Raw genomic sequence first — 19,496 nt, forward strand, 5'->3', positions numbered from 1 at the left:
AACTTTTTACTCTACACAAAAAATCAAACGCGCTTAAAATCAAATTTACACTCCATCTCCAAACGAAGAAAAAAAAAATGTTACGCAGAAAAGTTTTGCGAAAACTTGAAAAGTTTTAACATGCGATTAGACTTAAGAAAACTGCCATATAAACAAATAAACTAAACTAATATTTATACCGTCAATATCAAAATATATAAAAATTGTAACATTTACAAAAAAAACTTAAAATATAAGTAAATTAGTGTGTAATAAGTGTTTTTAAGTGTTAGCGAGAAAATATTTATAAAAAAGGTGTGTGCATGTGTGATGCACGAGTGAAGATGAGTTCGGTGGTGTTCTTCGTGATGCTCTTGGTTGCGGCGGCGGTGAGCGGCGGGCCGGCGTGGAAAGACCAGAGTGTGCAACGCGGCGGAGGCATCAAACTAGGAGGCGGAGGCGGTGACCAAACCGCCGGATCTTCATCAAGTGGGACTCAACGCGGCAGCGGGTTGCGTCTCGGCGTTGGCACTCGGGGTTCCACACGCACAACAACGACAACTGCTGCGCCGGATGACGAGGAACAAATTCAAACACCTTCGGCACCGACCGCCTACGGCCTGCCGCGTCTTCACGTCGGGATGGTTGTACCCTATAAGTCGTTTGGTACTCGTGAATACACCAAAGCAGTCACATCCGCAAAATATGCTCTGCAGAGAAAGTTTCCGATGCTTTTCAAAAAATACGATCTGCATGTGCATATTGTCATGAAGGAGATGACACCAAGTCCAACAGGTAAAAATTATACATTTTTAACTTAAAAATAGAAAATTTTAGAAAAAAAATTATTTTTTTACTTTTTTGTGTGAAAGAAAAGATGAAAGCTTTTTTTGGGTGTATAAACATACAAAGTCAAAGACAAAGGGCGAAGAAATATGGGCGTTGCTCATTGTAACGTGTGGCGACCTGTGATATCCTTGAATAGAACGGATATTGTCGTCAATACACTTGCAGTGCTTATCCGCGCTTGAGACGTGTTCCGCTTCATTTGCGATCGGCTAAAGCGAGCGTGTTGCTTTGCTAGCAAACTCGGAAAACACCTATTCATGTCAATGTCAGCGACTCAGTAGCAACGAGCAGTATTTCGATATGTTTTCGTGTCAAAAGAAACAAAAAATAAATTATGTGACTGCCTATTCATCGTAATACAGTGTTGAGGTTATGTTTCGGTTCTTTTATAGGTTAAGTTATGTTAAAACGCACAAAGAACACAAATATTTCTTTGATGTTGTCATGAAAGCACAAAAAATAACTCTACAGTGGAAACTTTGTGATTTCAAAGATTGCTACCGCATAAATTTGTGTTCTCATCAAATATTTCCATAATTTTTGTTGTTTATAAGGAAATTTACATATCATTATCAAATTTTCACTTCTTACACTTTCTCTTAGCTCGCGGTAAGAAGTATATTGTTACCTCAGCTTGTTTCTTGTTGTTCTTGTTCGCCGACTTAATTTTTCAATTTTCATCTACTTTGTGTCGGATTTTTTTGGAAACTCAGCTGGCCGTCTTCTCACGGCGACTGCCTGTTTAATATCTTTTTAGTAAGCGTTGTAAATTTATTTTTCAATTTCTTGCGCTACACGAAGCATGCGAAGAGAGTAAACACGCACGTATCAAAAGTTTAAGTTCAAAATGTTAAAAGTTAATTTAGAAAGTAAACAATCATAAATGAAATAAAGCGTTTAATCAAGCCACACGCAGTTTAAGATGTATTATTAGATAGAATATAATTTTCTTGTGTGGTTATTATCATTAGGTTATATTTATGTTTGCTTCCGTTGTTGGAAATTAACTTGAGCGAACGTGATGCGAATGAAAAACTAAAACGTGAAAAAATGAAAAAGTTATTTTGATCGCTTGCATTCGCGTTGGTTGTTTTATGAATGCCTTTTGTTATGACGATGACAATGACATTCCAAATGAAGTTTTACATAGTTGCATTAATTTGATTACATTTGTTACATAAATCAGTATTGTGCCGTGAATAACAATATAAAATACATATTAATAATAAATTTAGCTATTGAGACCTCAAAAAGTGAAAAAAAAAAGAAGATATTTTTGTTGTTTCTTTTGTGTTTTTTTTGTTGACACTTTCCTCTTGACGTTTATCACCCACTTTAGGTTATGTCTCTTCTATCCCACCACTCTTATATCATGCACTTAGACGTCACATTGTTATATCTTGCAAAATACCCTTAGAAAAGTTGACCAAGAACCTAAAAAAAAGCCGGCATCAACTAACTCAAGATAAAAATAAAATACAACTTGCTACCGACCCTTTTCTTACGGTGCACGGGATTAACCTATTTTCAACGCAATCGAAAAGGTTCAAACGTAGGAAAAGAATTATCATCATTAGTTGCGTGCTGTAGAGGTACTAGGTTGCTATCTGAGTAGTTTGTTGAGGTTGTTCACAATTTGGGCGATCGGGCAGCGGAACGGCCTGCGGACAGGTCGGGTGAGGATGGAATACACAAGAGATCTTCTTCACCACCCTGGAAAACGGTCACAAAGGCGGTCAGGACAATGTCTATTTCTGGCCGACGAGATCTAAACAGTTTGCAACCTCCTCGAACGGACGTGATCTATGGATAAACGGTTTCTACGAGGGTTTGAATTTAATTTATTTATGCTTTTTGTGTATTTTGTTGCAAAAATTTGCGGAATCTGTGCATGAGACGAAAATAAATGTATACATCAAGGACTTTGGAGCGCAGACAGTCGTCACTAAAAGGATTTTTGCCGCTGCTGCATGACAAAAAGCATGACGGAGGATTTTCGCACGAAAACTGTTCGGAACGTATGACTTCCTGCAGCGCGACATTCAGTTTCGTTGCCGCTTGTATGTTTTTACGACATGAAGGGGATGAATCCGACTATCAACCGCGTCCGCTTTTACCCTTTCGCTTCTTCTTGCTAGATTTTATGCGAATCTTTAAAATAACCAACAATAAAATAGAAGAAAAGTGCTGGAAACACATAAAAATCATAAAAATAGATTGGTTACGATAAAAACACAGAAAAAAGAAATAAATTGCGTGTTTAAGTTGTTTTTAAGGTTAGAACACAGCTTAACCTTACTTATACACATAGCTCAATGTCAAAATGGGTGGATTATTCTGACTATGTCGGAGATTCGTGGAATTCTGCATCATTATAGATCCATCTCCTCGTTGAGAGCTCGACGATGGCGACAATAATTTAATTCGTTCGCTCCGGCAACGCGGTGACATATCCTCCACTGGGATGTCGCTAAGACGCGAATGACGTGGATGTGGCTTACGCCGACGCAACTAGAGTGTGAAAAACTAACGATTCCGGGCGTCGACGTGCCAACGTGCGAAATTGCAAAAAGTTAATGTCTCCCGACCAAAGAGAAATGCGAGGTTAAGCGACAAACGCGGTTTCGAAGACGATATCTCAACTATTTCACTCATCAACCACTACGCGATGAAGGAATCACAAAGTTGAAAGTCAATGATAATGTTCCGAACAACCTGAAAATTAATTATCTACAAAGTGATTAGTTATCAACGTAAGATTGAAATATTCACTTGATTATAATTAAATTTCAACACTATATCAACTTACTTGTCACCTGGTAACTTTTGCACAACTTTGAACATTAGCACATTTAGTTTATAACTTTGGAGTAAAGTTTTAGATAATGTTTACTTGTTTTAGTTTCTTGGTGATGCGTTGTATATTTCGCTCTGATTACAAGAATCACGCGGCCGTATGATGTGCGAGTCATTAAATCTACGTGGCGGTAGTTACAAATGTTGCGAATGTTGCGGAGGATGAAAGTTTGTCGTCAAACTGCCTGTCGTGATAATTCGTTGGTTAACAGATGGAGTCGACAGTTTCGCGCGCCATCAACTTCCGTTTTCGTGCTTTGCCATGCGTGAGGTGTCACGAGCACGGAACACGTAATAGAGTTGCACGCAACTTGTTCAGATTTTTATGAGCTGTATAAAGGCGATATGGTTTTGACATTAGTAATAAAAGTTAAACGTTCTGACTTGTTGTAAATCATATTGAAATTGTAAAATACAATAAAATATAATATACAATATGATATAATAAAATATTTGCTTTTTGAGACGTTTTCTGTAAAATTTGATTTTTTTGTTTTGATTTGAAAATATTTTATTATTTATTTATGCATTGGTTTTGAATTATTATTTTATCTAATGCTATCATATTTTATTACTAAAATGAAGATGTTAATTACAAGTGGTGCAAAAAACTGAAGGTGTAATTCAAGAAGAACTAATAAATCCGGAAAAAGAGAGTAAAAGAGAGGAGTGAAGAACCTAGAGACCTGGGAGGGTTTTGCTTGACGACTGAGGCTCGACTAAGCTCTGTGCTAACTGCAGTTTGTTCTTTTGTACCTGCGGACTACCCGCTTTAAGTGGTGGGGGAAAGCGTGTTGGCAAGTGAAACAAAATTAGTCATACGCAAGCTACGGGTCTCCTCTGAATAATGTAGCGTTGCGTAAGGGGTCCCACGTTTTAAGATAAATATACTCGTACACGTATAATTACCCGCTTCAACATAAATTAAATTTGAATTCGTCTGTAGTTGTAAGCTACTTTTTTTAGGGCCAAAATTTTTTTCTGCGTCTTGTTGATAAATTTTTATAATTTTCTGCACCTTTTTGCCTCAAATATTTGTACTAAAACAAATTTAATTCTATAAATTTAATGATAATTGTAATAAAATACTATAAATGACTTTTGTTTAACAATTAAAGTTTTATAACAATAATTTACTATTTTAATTTATTATTTAATTTAATTTGTTTTAATTGTTTAGTCCCTGAGACTTTAGTAGTAAACACGTTAATTAGAGCGACTTTGCGACTGTAATCTGAAGGATAATGACGATCGTTAGTGTTTGATTGTTATTTGGAAAGTCCGGAAAGAATTCTCCAAGCTCTAGACGGATTTTTATTGCCAATCAACACTTTAATCAACTCAGTAATTCCTCCGTTTTTTTATGTCAAGCGAAAAAAATAAAACTTTTCCGACATCTTAGCCTTAAAATGAAACTAAAATGTTTAATTATAAAGTTTATACTTGATTTCAACGGGATAACGTTGTGCATTGTTAAGTAATAAAATCTTTCGTGCATCTTGAGACGCCTGCAGAAAGTTGTCACCGTGCATAAAATATACGCGAAAGAAAATAAATTGAAACAAACGAGCGCGCAGTTGACGGCTTAATGGCTTAACGCACTCATTAATAATACATAATACGTCATCAGTGGGCGCGCGGTGGCGGCGACGTGGTGCTAGATTGCTTCGGGAGTTGGCTCGCCGCCGCCGCCGTAAATTTATTAGCACAACAGCACGGCCCGGAAACCTGAAACGGGGTGCTAATTAAAAAATACGTGTAAATTATCGTTATCAGTATGCTGGGCAAACGATATGAGATTCAAATTAAAAGCAAGACACTTACAGAACCTCAAATTGAAATCACAACAAAAAAACACGTCACAACAGTTTTGGTTAGGGTTAAAATTCAAAATTAAAAGTTGCTATGTGTATATTTAGTTGCCTACTGTTGACAAACACATCACAAGTTAAAACGGACGTTAGTTTGTTTCAAAATTAATTTCAACTTGCAGCAAATTTAATAAACCACTTTGAAGCTCTAAATATCAAAGGCAGGGTGCAAACGGAGTCTCCACAACCACTCAATAAGTCTTTGTAATCGGTCCAAAGTGCCGATTATGTTACAACGCAATGATCCGCACTCACGACTGCACTGCCAGCTCCCTTTATAGTGCATATACAAGCACATAAGCTCATATAGACATTGTCGACGGGGCGGCGACATGTTTTAGTATTATCGTGTCGTAGTGTGTCGATTTAACCAAGCGGGAGGCCACTATAATGACGATAATGACGCGCTTAGACACTGCCCAGTATTAGACCATATGGCAATTAATATTCTTCCTGCTTCATTGGATTCAATTATGAATGATACATGTGGAATGTTCACAGATAGAGAATGCAGCCATGCATAACGCATACTGATATCTATTGTTCATTTAAAAGTCCAATTGCAATTCAGGATGAAATATATTCAACTCGTTATTTAGGTGCCTTTTACGAGTTAGCTAATGTTTGAATGTTTACCGTGGAGACTCAAAGACCCCCCACGGTGGAAGTGCAGTTACCAGTTCAAAGGAGCAACCACCTGTATCTCTTTCTGTAAATACCACTCGGCGTCGACTCCCTTGAGCTGAAAGCATTCCGCACGTTTGCCGCTTTATGAAATAATCCTTCGTCCTTGGTTTGCAAGGTGTTGGTGCATTGCTTGAAGATCTGTAGTGGGTCCAGATGCTAAGCATCCGCGTATCACCGACCTGACGACGTCGGCACAAGGATATCTATGACCGCGTCGCGCACTGTTGGCGGCAGCGGCGGCGGCAAGCGGGCCACGTGTTGCCTAGGTAACGACGGGACCGACGCGTGCGCTCAGCGTGTATGCGAGAGCACCACGCCGAACGATTTTCCCCATCTTCGTCGCGCCTGCCGCCACCAGCCGCAGTCAGCTGGGGCGGTGGCCCCCTCGTTTGCTGCCCGGCCTCTGCATGTGCACGACGTGGCTGTCAGCTGTGCGTATAACGTGCCTCCCCTGGAGGCAGCAGCAGCAGCAGCAACACCAGCGGCGGTAGCAAAATCAATTTGTCAGTTTTCCAAAATACTTCACGCCGTGTGTCTACTACGAGTAGCAGCAGCAGCAGAGACTTTCAGTTTCGGCGCGTCCGCGTCCGCGTGAAAATGCGTCGCGTTGTTCTCAGTTAACGTCCTTCCTTCACACCGAGCGAAACTTCTCCTCTTCTCGCTGGTATTAGTGGAATGCGCTGTAAGCATGTCGCATCCGACTCGATTTTTCTTCCTCCTGCTAATGGTGATGGTGCTGGTGGTTGTCGGGGATGCACTGCGTTCTTTCGGCAACAATCCGCGCCAAACCCCGACGTTGGCTACGTTTGGCAAGAAGCATCACGGGAATCACACTGAACATGCCGATCACAAGATGAACGTCGGGCTTATCCTGCCGCATACCAGCTTTGGCAGGCGTGAGTACACCAAGGCTATCAATAATGCCCTCATTGGTCTGCATCGGTCCAAAGGGCCCCGGCTGGTGTGGCTGAAGAAGCACAACTTTCAACCGACGAGTATTCGCAGTGTCTTAATGGAATTAACACCAAGTCCCACAGGTAAATGTAAAAAATTAAATTAGAATCAAATTTAAGGTTAGGTTAAGCAATCTAACCTCACAAATACAACATAGAGTTGTATTGTGCCACAATCAACAATGGTTTTCATTATAAACTGGTTTGGTTTTGATTTGTATGTTGATGAATTTCTGCTTGAAACAAAACAAAAGCCAAGCAAACAAGAAATTTTCCATTAAATCGTTGGTGGAGTCGCACCGCTGCAGGCACGTAAACAATATTTCTCTGAACACGCAAGACGTTTTAATAATCGCATGCTCATGCTCACCGGAGGCGGCGTGCACCTTGCACAACCCACTTTGCATTCCGAAGTTAACCCCATTATCAATAACGTGTAGCAAGTAGTGCAAATGTTTGGTTATGTCATAACTGCAGTAGCGATATTTTTCATTAGGGTTTATGAAGCTGTCGCGCGCAAGGAGATAAAACCCAGTAAAAAAACCCAAGACGTAAACCAAAGAACGACCAGCCGCTTGTTATTTATTATCCTCGTGGCGTGTTATCGTGTATGATATAACTTGCGCTCGGTTTTATTGATTAAATTAGAGTTTATGGTCGGTGAGCGGAGCACTTTCGCCCGATTGGTAGGCAGCCAAATGTGCACGGAGACAACAACGTCGATTTGTTTTGCCGATTTGCGGTCTACGTGCTCACAAATAAATTCCCCACACACAAACACACCAAACAAATTGTCAAAACATTCTAATGGCTGCATAATTATTTTGTTTGAATAAACGTAGGCAACTCGTAGTGCACAATTATGGCGACTAAATCGACTCGATTGTTGTGTAAAACAAGCGAACAACAGATGTTCTATGCTCGCTGTGAAGTAGAGACAAAAGACGATCGCAACTTGTTCGCAACTTGCATTCGATTAACGATTACAACTAGAGTTGGAATTGTTGAGAGTCGTAACAACACACTCCGTGTGCGCAAATGAATATACATTGTTCGCATATCAAAACACAACGCGAATGTGAACTTTGACAGGAGAAACACAGGCGAGAAAACACAACTTACCTTTACTTAGACGTCGACGAACCGAAACTAACGATAATAATCTTGCTGATATAATTGATATCGAGAGGGAGAGAGAAGTTGAGCGTACGAGCAGAATTATCATTTAAATGAGTCTCGGTCGCGCTCTGCGGGCGGAGAATTAATTTGTGAAATTACCCCGGTGCTGCTGACCCACTTTAAAACACTCCACCTCGACTCCTTGAGGAAGCATTCCCGAAAAGTTTAAACCCGCAGTCAAGATTTTCGTTAAACGCTAAACTATCTTGGAATCTGTGAATCTTGAGCGAATTCATAATGAAATTTCACTCACTTTATGATTTTCAATATATATATATACACATAGCGAATGCGTGATCAAAACGAAAATGAGTGGAATGATTCTAAAAGCCAGTCTTCGACGTTTGATACGTTGGACGCGTCGAATTACGCCGAAGGAAATGAGACATGGAGACAGACGGCCACGCCGAGGAGGGTGGCGGTGACACAAAGTAAGAGGAAGTGGCGTCGAATTCAATTTGCCGTTCGGCGCCTTCAAAAGCGGCGCCGGCGACGAGTAGAACTTAATTCAATGTTACAGCGATTTCAATAAAAACTTTCGCGTTTTTTCCCATTGCTGAAAAAGTTTTAATTTTGAATTAAGTCATAAAAACAGGTTATATATAAAAACGCGCTCTGTATTACCGACATTCAGTAAATAATTCAATTATCATGTTTGTTTGAGTAGTTTATAACCTAGAATAATAAAATTTTTAGTTACTTAATAGAAATTTTCATGAACGTGTCGACTTGACGTATAGAGCGGCTTTGTTAGGCTCAGATTCAGATTGTTGACATACATGATCCCAGGCAGAGGGCGTGCTGATGAATTATAACTAGTCCTGGACTGTTCGACAGTGGACAAGAGAAACGGCGGAAAGGTGGAAAACTCTCGAGCCGAGTTTGCCGAGCGATTTGCATTTGCATATTGAATAATTAACAGGGCGCACTTGTCGATCGGCGGGCGGTGAAAAATTAAATTGGCAAATTACGAGGAAATGCTGAGAAATCAATTTGGGTTCCAGTCTCCAGTCTCTGGAGGCAAGATCACACGGAATGGGGACATATTTGACAATAAATGTTAAATTGACTAAATATTTGATGTATTATTTCGTTTTCTTTATTTTCCTTTTTATGCAGATTTTATTTATTCAGTTGCGCTCGGTGGGTTGCCGCTCTTCAGGGGTGCATAATAAATTTGTATATTTTTCGTTGGATAATATTTATTTTTGGAAATTTAGATTTTATATTTAGAATCGCATGAAAATTAGATTAGAAAATATTAAGAGCAACTAGTTATTTATTTATTGCAATAGAAACTATATAATTGTAGTGATGTTTATAAAATAATAAAATTGTATTTTTATTCGTGTTTATTAAACATCAGTATTCACGCGTTTTGTTATTCAAGTTCACATTGTGGAAGGTAAATCAAGTGTAAATTCCAATCTTATCTTTATCACATTTTTATCGCAATTCTCCAAACGTTTCTTCACGTTGTGGTTCGGTTTAGTTGCAGTTTTGTTCGCGACGCGTTCGGTTCGGTTGATAACTGCTTAGTGTTCGTTTTAAATATTTCACACAATTTTCATATTCATTTAGCTTATTATTTTCTTAAAACTTTAATTAATTCTTTATTTCTCGTGTTAGAGACAATTTAATCATTTGTGAGTAGTGTTTTTGAGTTTCTATGATGAATTACAACATGAAAAGGTAAATTTTCCGTTTTTATTTTTATTTTTTATTTTTAAAACCTTAATTTTACACACTAATGCCTAAAAGTTATTTTTCATTGTTTCTAATGGTAGTAATTGATCTTAATTCACCCCACATGAATAATAATACCCTTTCCGCTTTATATTTGTACCCAAATTTTATACCCCATTAATATATTCTATAAGTAAACAATAAAAGTATTTTTTATGTAAGTACTTTACGCATAAGTGTGTAAAAGTAAGCGGCAAATGCTATTACTCTGGTCCTCTGAGGCCTCGATTTTAGTCGTGTATGTAAGTATCGTACATATTCATTTTTTCGTGTTTCATCTGCCAATACGCGTTTGTGGCAAATCGATAAACGTTACGTTTTCTGTTCCTCTTTTACATTCACTGCCTCAGCATATTTATGCATGTGTGGCTTGCGTGCCGCGTGCGTGAAATGTGAAACTCGAAACTCATTCCTGTCGTACCATCACCATCACCCTCACTCAAGCAATAAATATTCCGCTGGCGAAAGCCGAAAGCCGATTTTTAATGTATGCACATGAATATGTTCCCGACCACATTTGTTACAATCATAATGAAACCAGGGAAAATATACAGAGACATAACCATTGAAAATCTATCTATATAAAATCTGGTTAGTTACATCACTTATAACTCAAGAACGACTGGAGAGATTTTGATATTCAATTATTTTTTGGATTTGTTACATTTAGAGTAACAGAATAACTATTAAAATATTATAAATTGTGTTTTGAAGGATGTTAAATAAGAGATGAAAATAGGAAGAGATTCAATCATAGTTATAGTTGAATAATTTAATCCCAGATGACGCTAAAGTGCAATATTCGCATTTTTCATTTCTTTAAAATAAAATTGCGAATCTTATTGACGGAATCGACGCATATTAAATTTTGAACAAGAAAGTAAATTTTAATTAAAACTTTACTAAAAACTACTGGAAAAGTTAGATATTTACATAGTACTTACGCGTAATTCACTGATAAGATACGTCGCTGCATTTAGATATAATTAATGAATTAAATATTTAAATGATTGCGGGAAATATATGCGCGGCGAAGATTGTTGAAATGTCGAATGCTGAATGTCGAGTGGAAATGGAATACGAGCCGGAAACGCGTGTAATGCGTTTAATTTATTCAATCACCGTTTTGCGCCGCGCGTCGGGAAATAACTGCGAAGCAAGCCGAACTGAACTGAGCCGTGTGCAATAAGCGCCAATGGAAATGGATTCGCATTTATTAACGACCGTGTTTTCCTTTTTACAGGTGAATCCAGTCGAGTGCAATCTTTCATTATCCTGAAATCATAAAATTCTAATAAATGTATTCATAAAACACAATAATGAGGATATGAGGATTTAGCAACAAAGGTTATTTTATATTTTTGGTAGTTAAATTTTGTGGTATTTTTTATGAATAATCTTGAGAATGTAAAATATAAAGATCGAAATACATTTTTAGCTTAGTATGAATAAGATAGAGGTAGGAAGGTACCTGCAGTTGCCTGTGGGAACGGTTCGTTACTATGGTAAACTCAAACAAACTCGTGCGCCTGACCTCACAAAAAGGCTCCAGTAATATAACAAAAACGTTGATTTTATGTTTTTGAATATAATTTCGTGAGATGTTCTATTAATAACCTTGAGAATGTAAAATATAAAGGGGGAAATATATTCTACGGTGGTAAGAATGGGATGGAAATAATAGTGTGCTCGCACGTTGCCCCTAGCAACGACGCGTTGCTATGGTAACACCAAACAAACTACAGCGTCAGCACGCTAACACGTCGCTTGACCTCGCAAAAAAGTGTGCAGTATAGTGTGTGCAGTATCAGTGTGCAGAATAGATATTTATCCGGCTGAATAACTTTCCCTGCATGATTAGACGGGTAAGACACAGACAATTTTTTTCCTCTACTAATTTTATAAAGCTTCAAAAAGTTTTCGCTACCTTAAACTTGTTTGTTGTTTCCTTTTCATTAAGTTTTATGTTTCCACTCAATTTGTCGCTGACTACGTGCACTCTGCATACTTTTGTAACTAGTTTATCTATCAACTCAGTTTCGGCACTCGCGACGCCTCTTCCTCAGCCAATACCGATCGAAGAGGTTGTAAATTCGTGCGATAAAGTTTCCAACTAGAATATGACGTTCAACTGCATCAGTTTTTCTTTACTTGCCAAACTAAAGTTTTTTTCGCCGCCAAGTTTCGCAATTGAAAGTAAAAAGTAAGAAAAAATACAGCAAAAGTATACGAGCAGGAAAAGTTTTCTTTATAGTATTTCACTTTGCATGTAGGAATATTGTTGAAAACTGAAATTTTGTGCAATTTATCATTCGCCGGCGTGATATTAGATCCCAATTTGGTGCATTTTATGACACCGTTTGCGTAAATCTCGCGTTCTGCGGAGCCAAGGCTAAAAAACTAGGAGAATGAAAAATGTGAAAGTTTGCAGTGTGTTCGCGTGCTCTCTGAGCGAGACGGATGGCGACAAACGACGACAAATGCTCGGAATAGTCCGGCTTGAAAGGGTACACTGATAGCAGTCGAAAAATAGTCACAAAAAATCTAGTTTCCACTTGCGCAAAGAATAGTTACTTGAGAGTTTTCAACACTACCATTATAAGTCAAAAATTTGTTTTCGCGGAAATATACAATCGAGGTTCGGAAACGAAATAATTTTTGAAAAAATAACAAAAAAATATAAAAAAAATTCAAAATTTAACACTTCTTGAGTAGAAAAAAATTAATTCTTGAGTAATTTGTTGATAATTAAAAGTATGATCCTCATTCTAATCCAAGAAAAGTTTCCCAGGGTCCCTTTTATATTAATTTATTTCATTTATGATCTAGTTACTCCTTTTTATGATAGTTTTATTTGTGCAATTTGACCTTCGCTTCGATAAGTCGTTTTATTTTATTTGCCATCTTGTATCAACCCCTTCCTGACCCTTAGCGTCGTATTTGACATCGTAAACAAAAGGGAAAATGGTGCAATATAAAACAGAAAACTGCGCAAAAAGGAAAACTATAAAACGCCTTTAACAATTTTTACGATTTTTGAAGCGTATTTCATTGTTTACATGAAGATTTATTAATTCACATCCTCTGTTTTTATTTATGATGTATTTTCAATTATTATGATGCTTGATTTATGCTCAGGCTAAAAAAAAGTGATGGATGGTTTCTTGATATAAGGCGGAAGCATAAATCACAATGTTATCAGATAATAAAGTCAGCTTATTATTTTTTTTCACAAGAAAAAAACTACAAACAATTTAATTCAATTTGGTGTGAAAAAATTCGATGTGGGTCCACTGAGACAAAAATTATTCACGTTTTAAATTGACTTTTATTGTGAATAATTCGAATTACAATCATGCATTTGATGTGCTGAAATTTAAGGGCGGTTTCGGGTGACCTATTTGCATTCATTGCGCGAGTTTTAAATCATGATTATCCGGGTATTCATGCGGATTCTCTCACATCATCCACATTCAAGGTCGGTACCTATTTAATGCAGTAAACCCTAATTACTGCTTTTGGTCACTCCACTCATTTATTCGTATATTGATCGTAAAATTAAAATTCCCGCTGTATATAAATAAATTTATTTATTTAATCAGCCGTAATTTTTGTGGTCAACTTTTTGTTTATATTCTTGTTTATTTGTTGCGGGGTTGTTTGTTGCGTGAGTGTGATAATTCCATTTGGGGCCCTGCAGGGGCCGCGCAAAAGTTGGCGTACCGAAATTAAACGAAACGACGCAAGTCCGCCTGATGCCTCGGTAGATATTAATATTCATACGTTTATCTGTTATCTGCTTTTCGCGTTCGCGCTCGGCTTGGACGCGAGGCTAACAGCCTATTTATAATGTTGGTCTGTTGTTTGCTTGCTGCGGCGTGTAATCGCGTTTCGCTTGTATCACTGCATCGAACGGAAATGGAAATGGATTTTACAGACTCACAGGTGGAGTGTTGCCGGGAATACGGCCAAATAAGAAATAATCAAACATTTTATTTTTGCATTTTCATAAAATATTACGCATTATATTTCAACATTTTATCACAACGTAATATCAGCTAGTTTTCGATCAACTTCTCATCGGAAATTTAATATTATTCATATTAATATTGTTTATTTGGTATAAATGTTCTGATTAAACAATTAATGATACATGCTAAATAATCAGGGCATGCAGTGAGGCACCTCGATAATTTCCAGTTAACAAAATCGATCGCCGTACTTTACACAACTCGGTGCTCTAATCTCAAAGGGAGTGAAACAACATTAAACTAATGAACTGCGCTGAATGAATAATACAACACAGCTAATTAATAACATTACCTGAACTAGAAGATAGGTGTATATTATGTTTGTTCCCATTTGGTAATATATTAATATTAAATTCGTTTAATAATACTTAAATGTTCGGAAAGTTTGCCCGAAACCCTGCTTAGAATTGATATCATTTACTAATGCGTCATTGTTAATATATTAATTAGTAAATAATGAAACTACGTTGCATAAACAAATGTAATATGCCTAGAGGTAATTAATACACACAGAGACAAAAAAGTTGTTTATGGTCCAAGTTTATCAGAGTTTTTTTGCCTTTATTAGTGAAACTTTATATTGCTTTAATTATTATTAATATTGTTTTTCTACTTCCATTTATAAAGCGCCACTTTTTTCAGGGTTTTTCGACACAAAAAGTGGTACTTTATATACGGACGGCCAAGCCGTACATAATATGTTATTATGCGCGGGACGGTGCAAGCGCCTGCGTATTTGCCTACGGAGCAGCACAATGCCCTATGAAATGCCATGCGACGTCCGTTAAATACGAGTACGTCAAAACAGGCGCTGCTGCTGCTCGTATCGGAGGGGCACGATATGGGCCGGCGCGCGGCATAGCATTATAAACTTACAGTTTGTAGGTATAAGTGTGCAAGCAAATTTCGATGATTTAAAATGCAAAAGTTGAAATACAAAAACCGCATCGAGGAACTAGAGTGGAAGCGTAAAAATAGCACCTCGTGGCTAAACGTTTCATTTCTACCGCGTGTGAACTGCACAAGTGTTTTTTTTTTGACGTGATAACATCTTTAAAATCGTTTTAGTCGGGTGACATGTTCAGAAACTTGTGTCACACCAAAACCTCACGAGGCCGATCGCAGGTATAACGAGAGAGAGACGGACCGATCTCCCGTCTCATCTCGAGCGCTGCCTTGTCATTTTACACCCGAAATTTATCATCAAAAGTGTGAATAAAACGATGGGGTGGGGGGGTGCTTGATAATTTATTTCGAGGATTTTCAATAATTATTATCTTTGAAACTAAATGAGATAGCAACCAACAAATTGCTGATTATGAAAGATTGAAAGATTTCAATTTTTGCCCATTTTCTTCAATCGCGAATATCTCGTAAACTAAAAGAGATAAATAGGATTTGATCGCAGCGTCTTAATTTACGGACTATTCTCTATAAAAGAATTGATTAGACGTATGCCCTTTTTATATTCAAATAGCACATGATTTTTTCAAATTTAAACAGCTTTTAAAATATCAAAAACTCTTTTTCTCAGGAATAGTTTAAGCTAGTTACATTGTTTTTTTTTTCATATTTATATAGTGCATGAAGTGTTCGTTACGATGTTGCAATACAACACCCAAAGTTCCTTCAAAAGCGCCGCCAAAGTGAAACAATTTTTGTCCATTATGCAAAGTTAACTGGACAAAATATGTTGTATTTTTCCATGGCATCAGCATATTTTTATCAAAAAGTATATTTTAAGCATACAAAATCACACAATAAAATGTAATATTCACACATTTTATTTGTTTGATATTTTAAACGAAATAAAATTTATACCAGAAAAAATAAAAAATCCAATAACCCAAACAAACATACTCTTCTGTAGCCATAGGTATAATATGTGAGTGGCAATGCAAAAACGAAAAAATAAGATAGAATAAACCCGGAAAATATGCCAAGTGTGCAGGCAAACAACGGAAACAACACAAAAAACACACACACATACACAAGAATGAAACAAATAAAATCAAACAAAGCTCAGCACGCAAAAAATCTTGATGCTGAACTCGCAGTCATCCCGCACTATATATTTACCTTTTTTGTTTGCGCATTTATCCATTTTTTGGCATGCGTGCAATTCCGATGTTTGCCTGCATCCGAAATTCACCGCCCCACTGCGTTCGGCACAAAAACCCTGTAGCCTAACCTATATGGGGATAATAATGCATCACAGGATGCGTGATGCGGCATTCCCGTGTTTTAAATCCAGGCGTTTGTGCCACGCCTGAATTCTGAATGTTTATTTATAGCCCGACAAAGGCAATATACAGATTGTTGGATGGATGTTCGAGAGGTGGGATATGTTGCAGTTTATTGAGGTGTGCGTGAAATGCCATGTGCAAAAATTACTCATCAAAACGTGCCAAAACAGAGCAAACATTGCATTGGCGCTAGCACTAGTCAAAATTGGATTAACAAATGCCGGAAAACAAATATGTACACATTCCGGAAATTAAGTAAATTGAACGTAAAAATTCCGATACCACTTTAATTCATAATACTAGTTAATTATTCTGAAAAATGTAATTTTTAAAATTAAAAATTAAATTAAAATGGTATGCTTAGATACAATATTAATTAATTATCTTTTATCTTTTATTTTTACTGAACATAATATTAAAAACAAACACTTCTTAAGTGGAAAACAAAAGAAAAGCTCACTCAACAAACTCAAAATTTTTAAAAGACCTGAAAGATGATGTGAAATCAAAAGTAAAAGAGAACAGAGCAATGCGAAAATTACCCGCATAATTCCAACCCTTTTGAGACAGCTTCCAACCGGTGGTACATGCCACCTGCGCGCCACAACACCAACCAACAAAACGACATTCAAGATGAAGATTTACGGCGGCGCTGTGAAAACACAAGCAAAAATGTTTGAGGAAGCGCGCAAGAAAGGAAAATGAGGTGATGAAGTTGTTTGAGGTTTGTAAGCAAGCATTAGAGGAAATAATTTATATCAAAAAAGTTTCATCGTAATTAAAATGTGAAATTTTAAGTATTCAACAAAGGATGTGCGCTAAGGGAAAACTTTGCAGAGTTTTATTTTTTTATATTGTTTGAGTATTTACATTTTTGTGTTTTTGGCGTTGTAATTTGTTCCGGGCAGGTGTTAAGGTTCTTTTGAAATGTAAATGCATGTGTCCTGACCCATCCTGGCCCGTTCTAACGCAATAATTCGCACCGCGATGCCAGTGCCTCTTCCAATTAGTAATTTGCATCAAATTTGCATGCTGATTTTGACCAGCTGCTTTCACTATTCAATTCTTCTAATTCTTTTGTGTTTTCGGTCAGCGTGAATGATTTGCAAGGCGTAAATCGTGCAGATTATCATTATTTAGTAATTTAGACATATAAGTGTTAAATTACAGTGGTAAATCTGTTGGAAAATAATTTTAAAGACAGTTAATTTCTAAATGCGAAAAATACAATTAAAAAGCACATTTTTTTTACTTTCGCTCATTTTTATTGTTTACTATGTGTTTGGAGTAATTAAACTCAATTAAAGAACATTTCCAACGCTTGCATTTTAAAACGTCAGCAGCGGCAGTTCTTCATCGAGGGACTGCTCAGTGTTCTGCCAATTTATTCCACGTTTTTCTCGTGTAACGAGCATATAGCTCCAAGCGATATTTGTTTTGGTATTTCGTTTTTTTTCTGCCAGCGCCGCGTTTTTTCTCGTTTTTAGTACCGTACCTGCCGTTGTACGCAATCGGTGTTTAATTTTTGTGTTGCTCATTTGATTCTAATTTCTCCTGTGATTGTCGGTTTATGGTAAAAAATAAAAACAAAAATGTTTGGTCTTGGCAAATAAACAATAAGTATGGTTATTAAGCATGAATCAAAATTAAAATCAAATTTTTTATTTGTAAATTTGAGTTTGGTACTTTTACCGCAATTTAAACATTGCTTTTTTCAAAATAATCAAATTTTAATTGAAATTTTGAAAATTATAACGCTTCAGGCATAATTTTATTATCAACAAACCAAGCGCTTGATTTATGAAAACTGCAAACCCGGAAGTTTGCCGCGGAGCAGGAATAAGCTTCCCTCTGACGAAATACAGCATAAAGCACTGGTGAATGCATAAATTCGAAATATGAACTTCCACTGCAGAATGTGTGCTCTAGAACTTTTATTTAAGTTGCAGCCTTGAAGCGAGCAACATTACGAAAACGAGTTCTACACTTTTAATGATGAGTAATTATTTCACTGCAAACTTCTACCCACTGAATTAATTAATTTTAAAAATTGAAGATCTGAAAAGTTTCAGTGCAAATAAGCACGAGAAAGATCTGTATTGTGTTTTATGCAGGTCAGGGAAGATTGTTGTCGAATAAATGAAAATACAAACGCAAAAAGACGCGGAAGGGTTGCAAAACTAAAGGAAATTTCATCAAAGAATGTATGAGACAGATTGAAATTCAAATATTATGCGCTCAGAATTTCAAATAAAGGAAAAATACAAAACCTTGTTAAGACATCAACGAATACACAAAAATAAAGCACTTTGTCCTACAACACAAAACTGCTTTTCATATATTCATTTTTTTCTTATATTAAAAACAAGTCACATGAATAATTAAACTAACAATAAACGCTTGTGTTGTTTCTGAAACACATTTAAACAGATTTATGGCGAGTTGTGCCTTTGTACAGCACGCACGTGCGAGTCTAAAAGGATAGCAAAGAGCCGTTATCCTTAGTTATCCTTCGCAACAGCCCGGCGGGCAATTTTGGCGCCGCGCCCGATCCATAAGTTCTCGCCGTGAGCTGGCGAATTATTATTATTACTGTTATGATTTTCAACAATAACACAGTAAACAAAAGCCTCCATCGAGCACAAAAGTAATTCCGTTAAAAGTACCAATTTTAATTATGTTTTCTTAGAGTTAAGTTTACTTCAGACAAAAAATAAAAATATAGAAAAATATATAATTTTCTTTATGTTTCAAAACATTATACTATTCCGAGATAGTTTTCAGAAGTTTATGGCGCGTTTCACGGTGGCTTTGTATTGTATTTATCTCGCATCGATGCCGCACGTCGGGGACATATTTTGCCGTAACGTCTAACAACGCCTAACAACCTCTCGCGGCTTTGCGAGCTTTCGAAACACGAGCGTTGTCAAGTTTGTTTTTTGTCTTCTTGACTCGGCGTCTTTCTTCTACACGTAGTTTTCCTGATGTTTAGATTTGAGTTATGTGCGTGATGTTTCTGCGAGTTTCTTGACTTTTTGATATTTTCATGTCTAGGACCTACTTATGGGAATATAAGGGTAGATGTGATGTATACTAATG

General features: G+C 36.9%; 1 protein-coding gene across 4 annotated transcripts in view; it reads left to right on the top strand.

Annotated features, from left to right (window-relative positions):
• The first annotated feature begins 282 nt into the window (after nt 1-282).
• The window catches only part of LOC135793666 (glutamate receptor ionotropic, NMDA 2B-like), a 55,630-nt gene continuing 36,416 nt past the window's right edge, over nt 283-19,496 (top strand). For all 4 annotated transcript variants that reach the window (XR_010548684.1, XM_065304700.1, XM_065304701.1 and 1 more), the window contains exon 1: nt 283-774. Coding sequence is in view for 3 of the 4 variants with exons in the window: in XM_065304700.1 (XP_065160772.1) it covers nt 303-774 (472 nt within the window). In the remaining variant the exon portion in view is untranslated. The remainder of the gene's footprint in view (nt 775-19,496) is intronic.

Source organism: Atheta coriaria, unplaced genomic scaffold (genome assembly GCF_025399875.1).
Source record: "Atheta coriaria isolate IRGN ID8LTWV9N9 unplaced genomic scaffold, Caltech_Dcor_3.1 hic_scaffold_6_pilon, whole genome shotgun sequence".
Classification (NCBI taxonomy): Eukaryota; Metazoa; Arthropoda; class Insecta; order Coleoptera; family Staphylinidae; genus Dalotia; species Dalotia coriaria.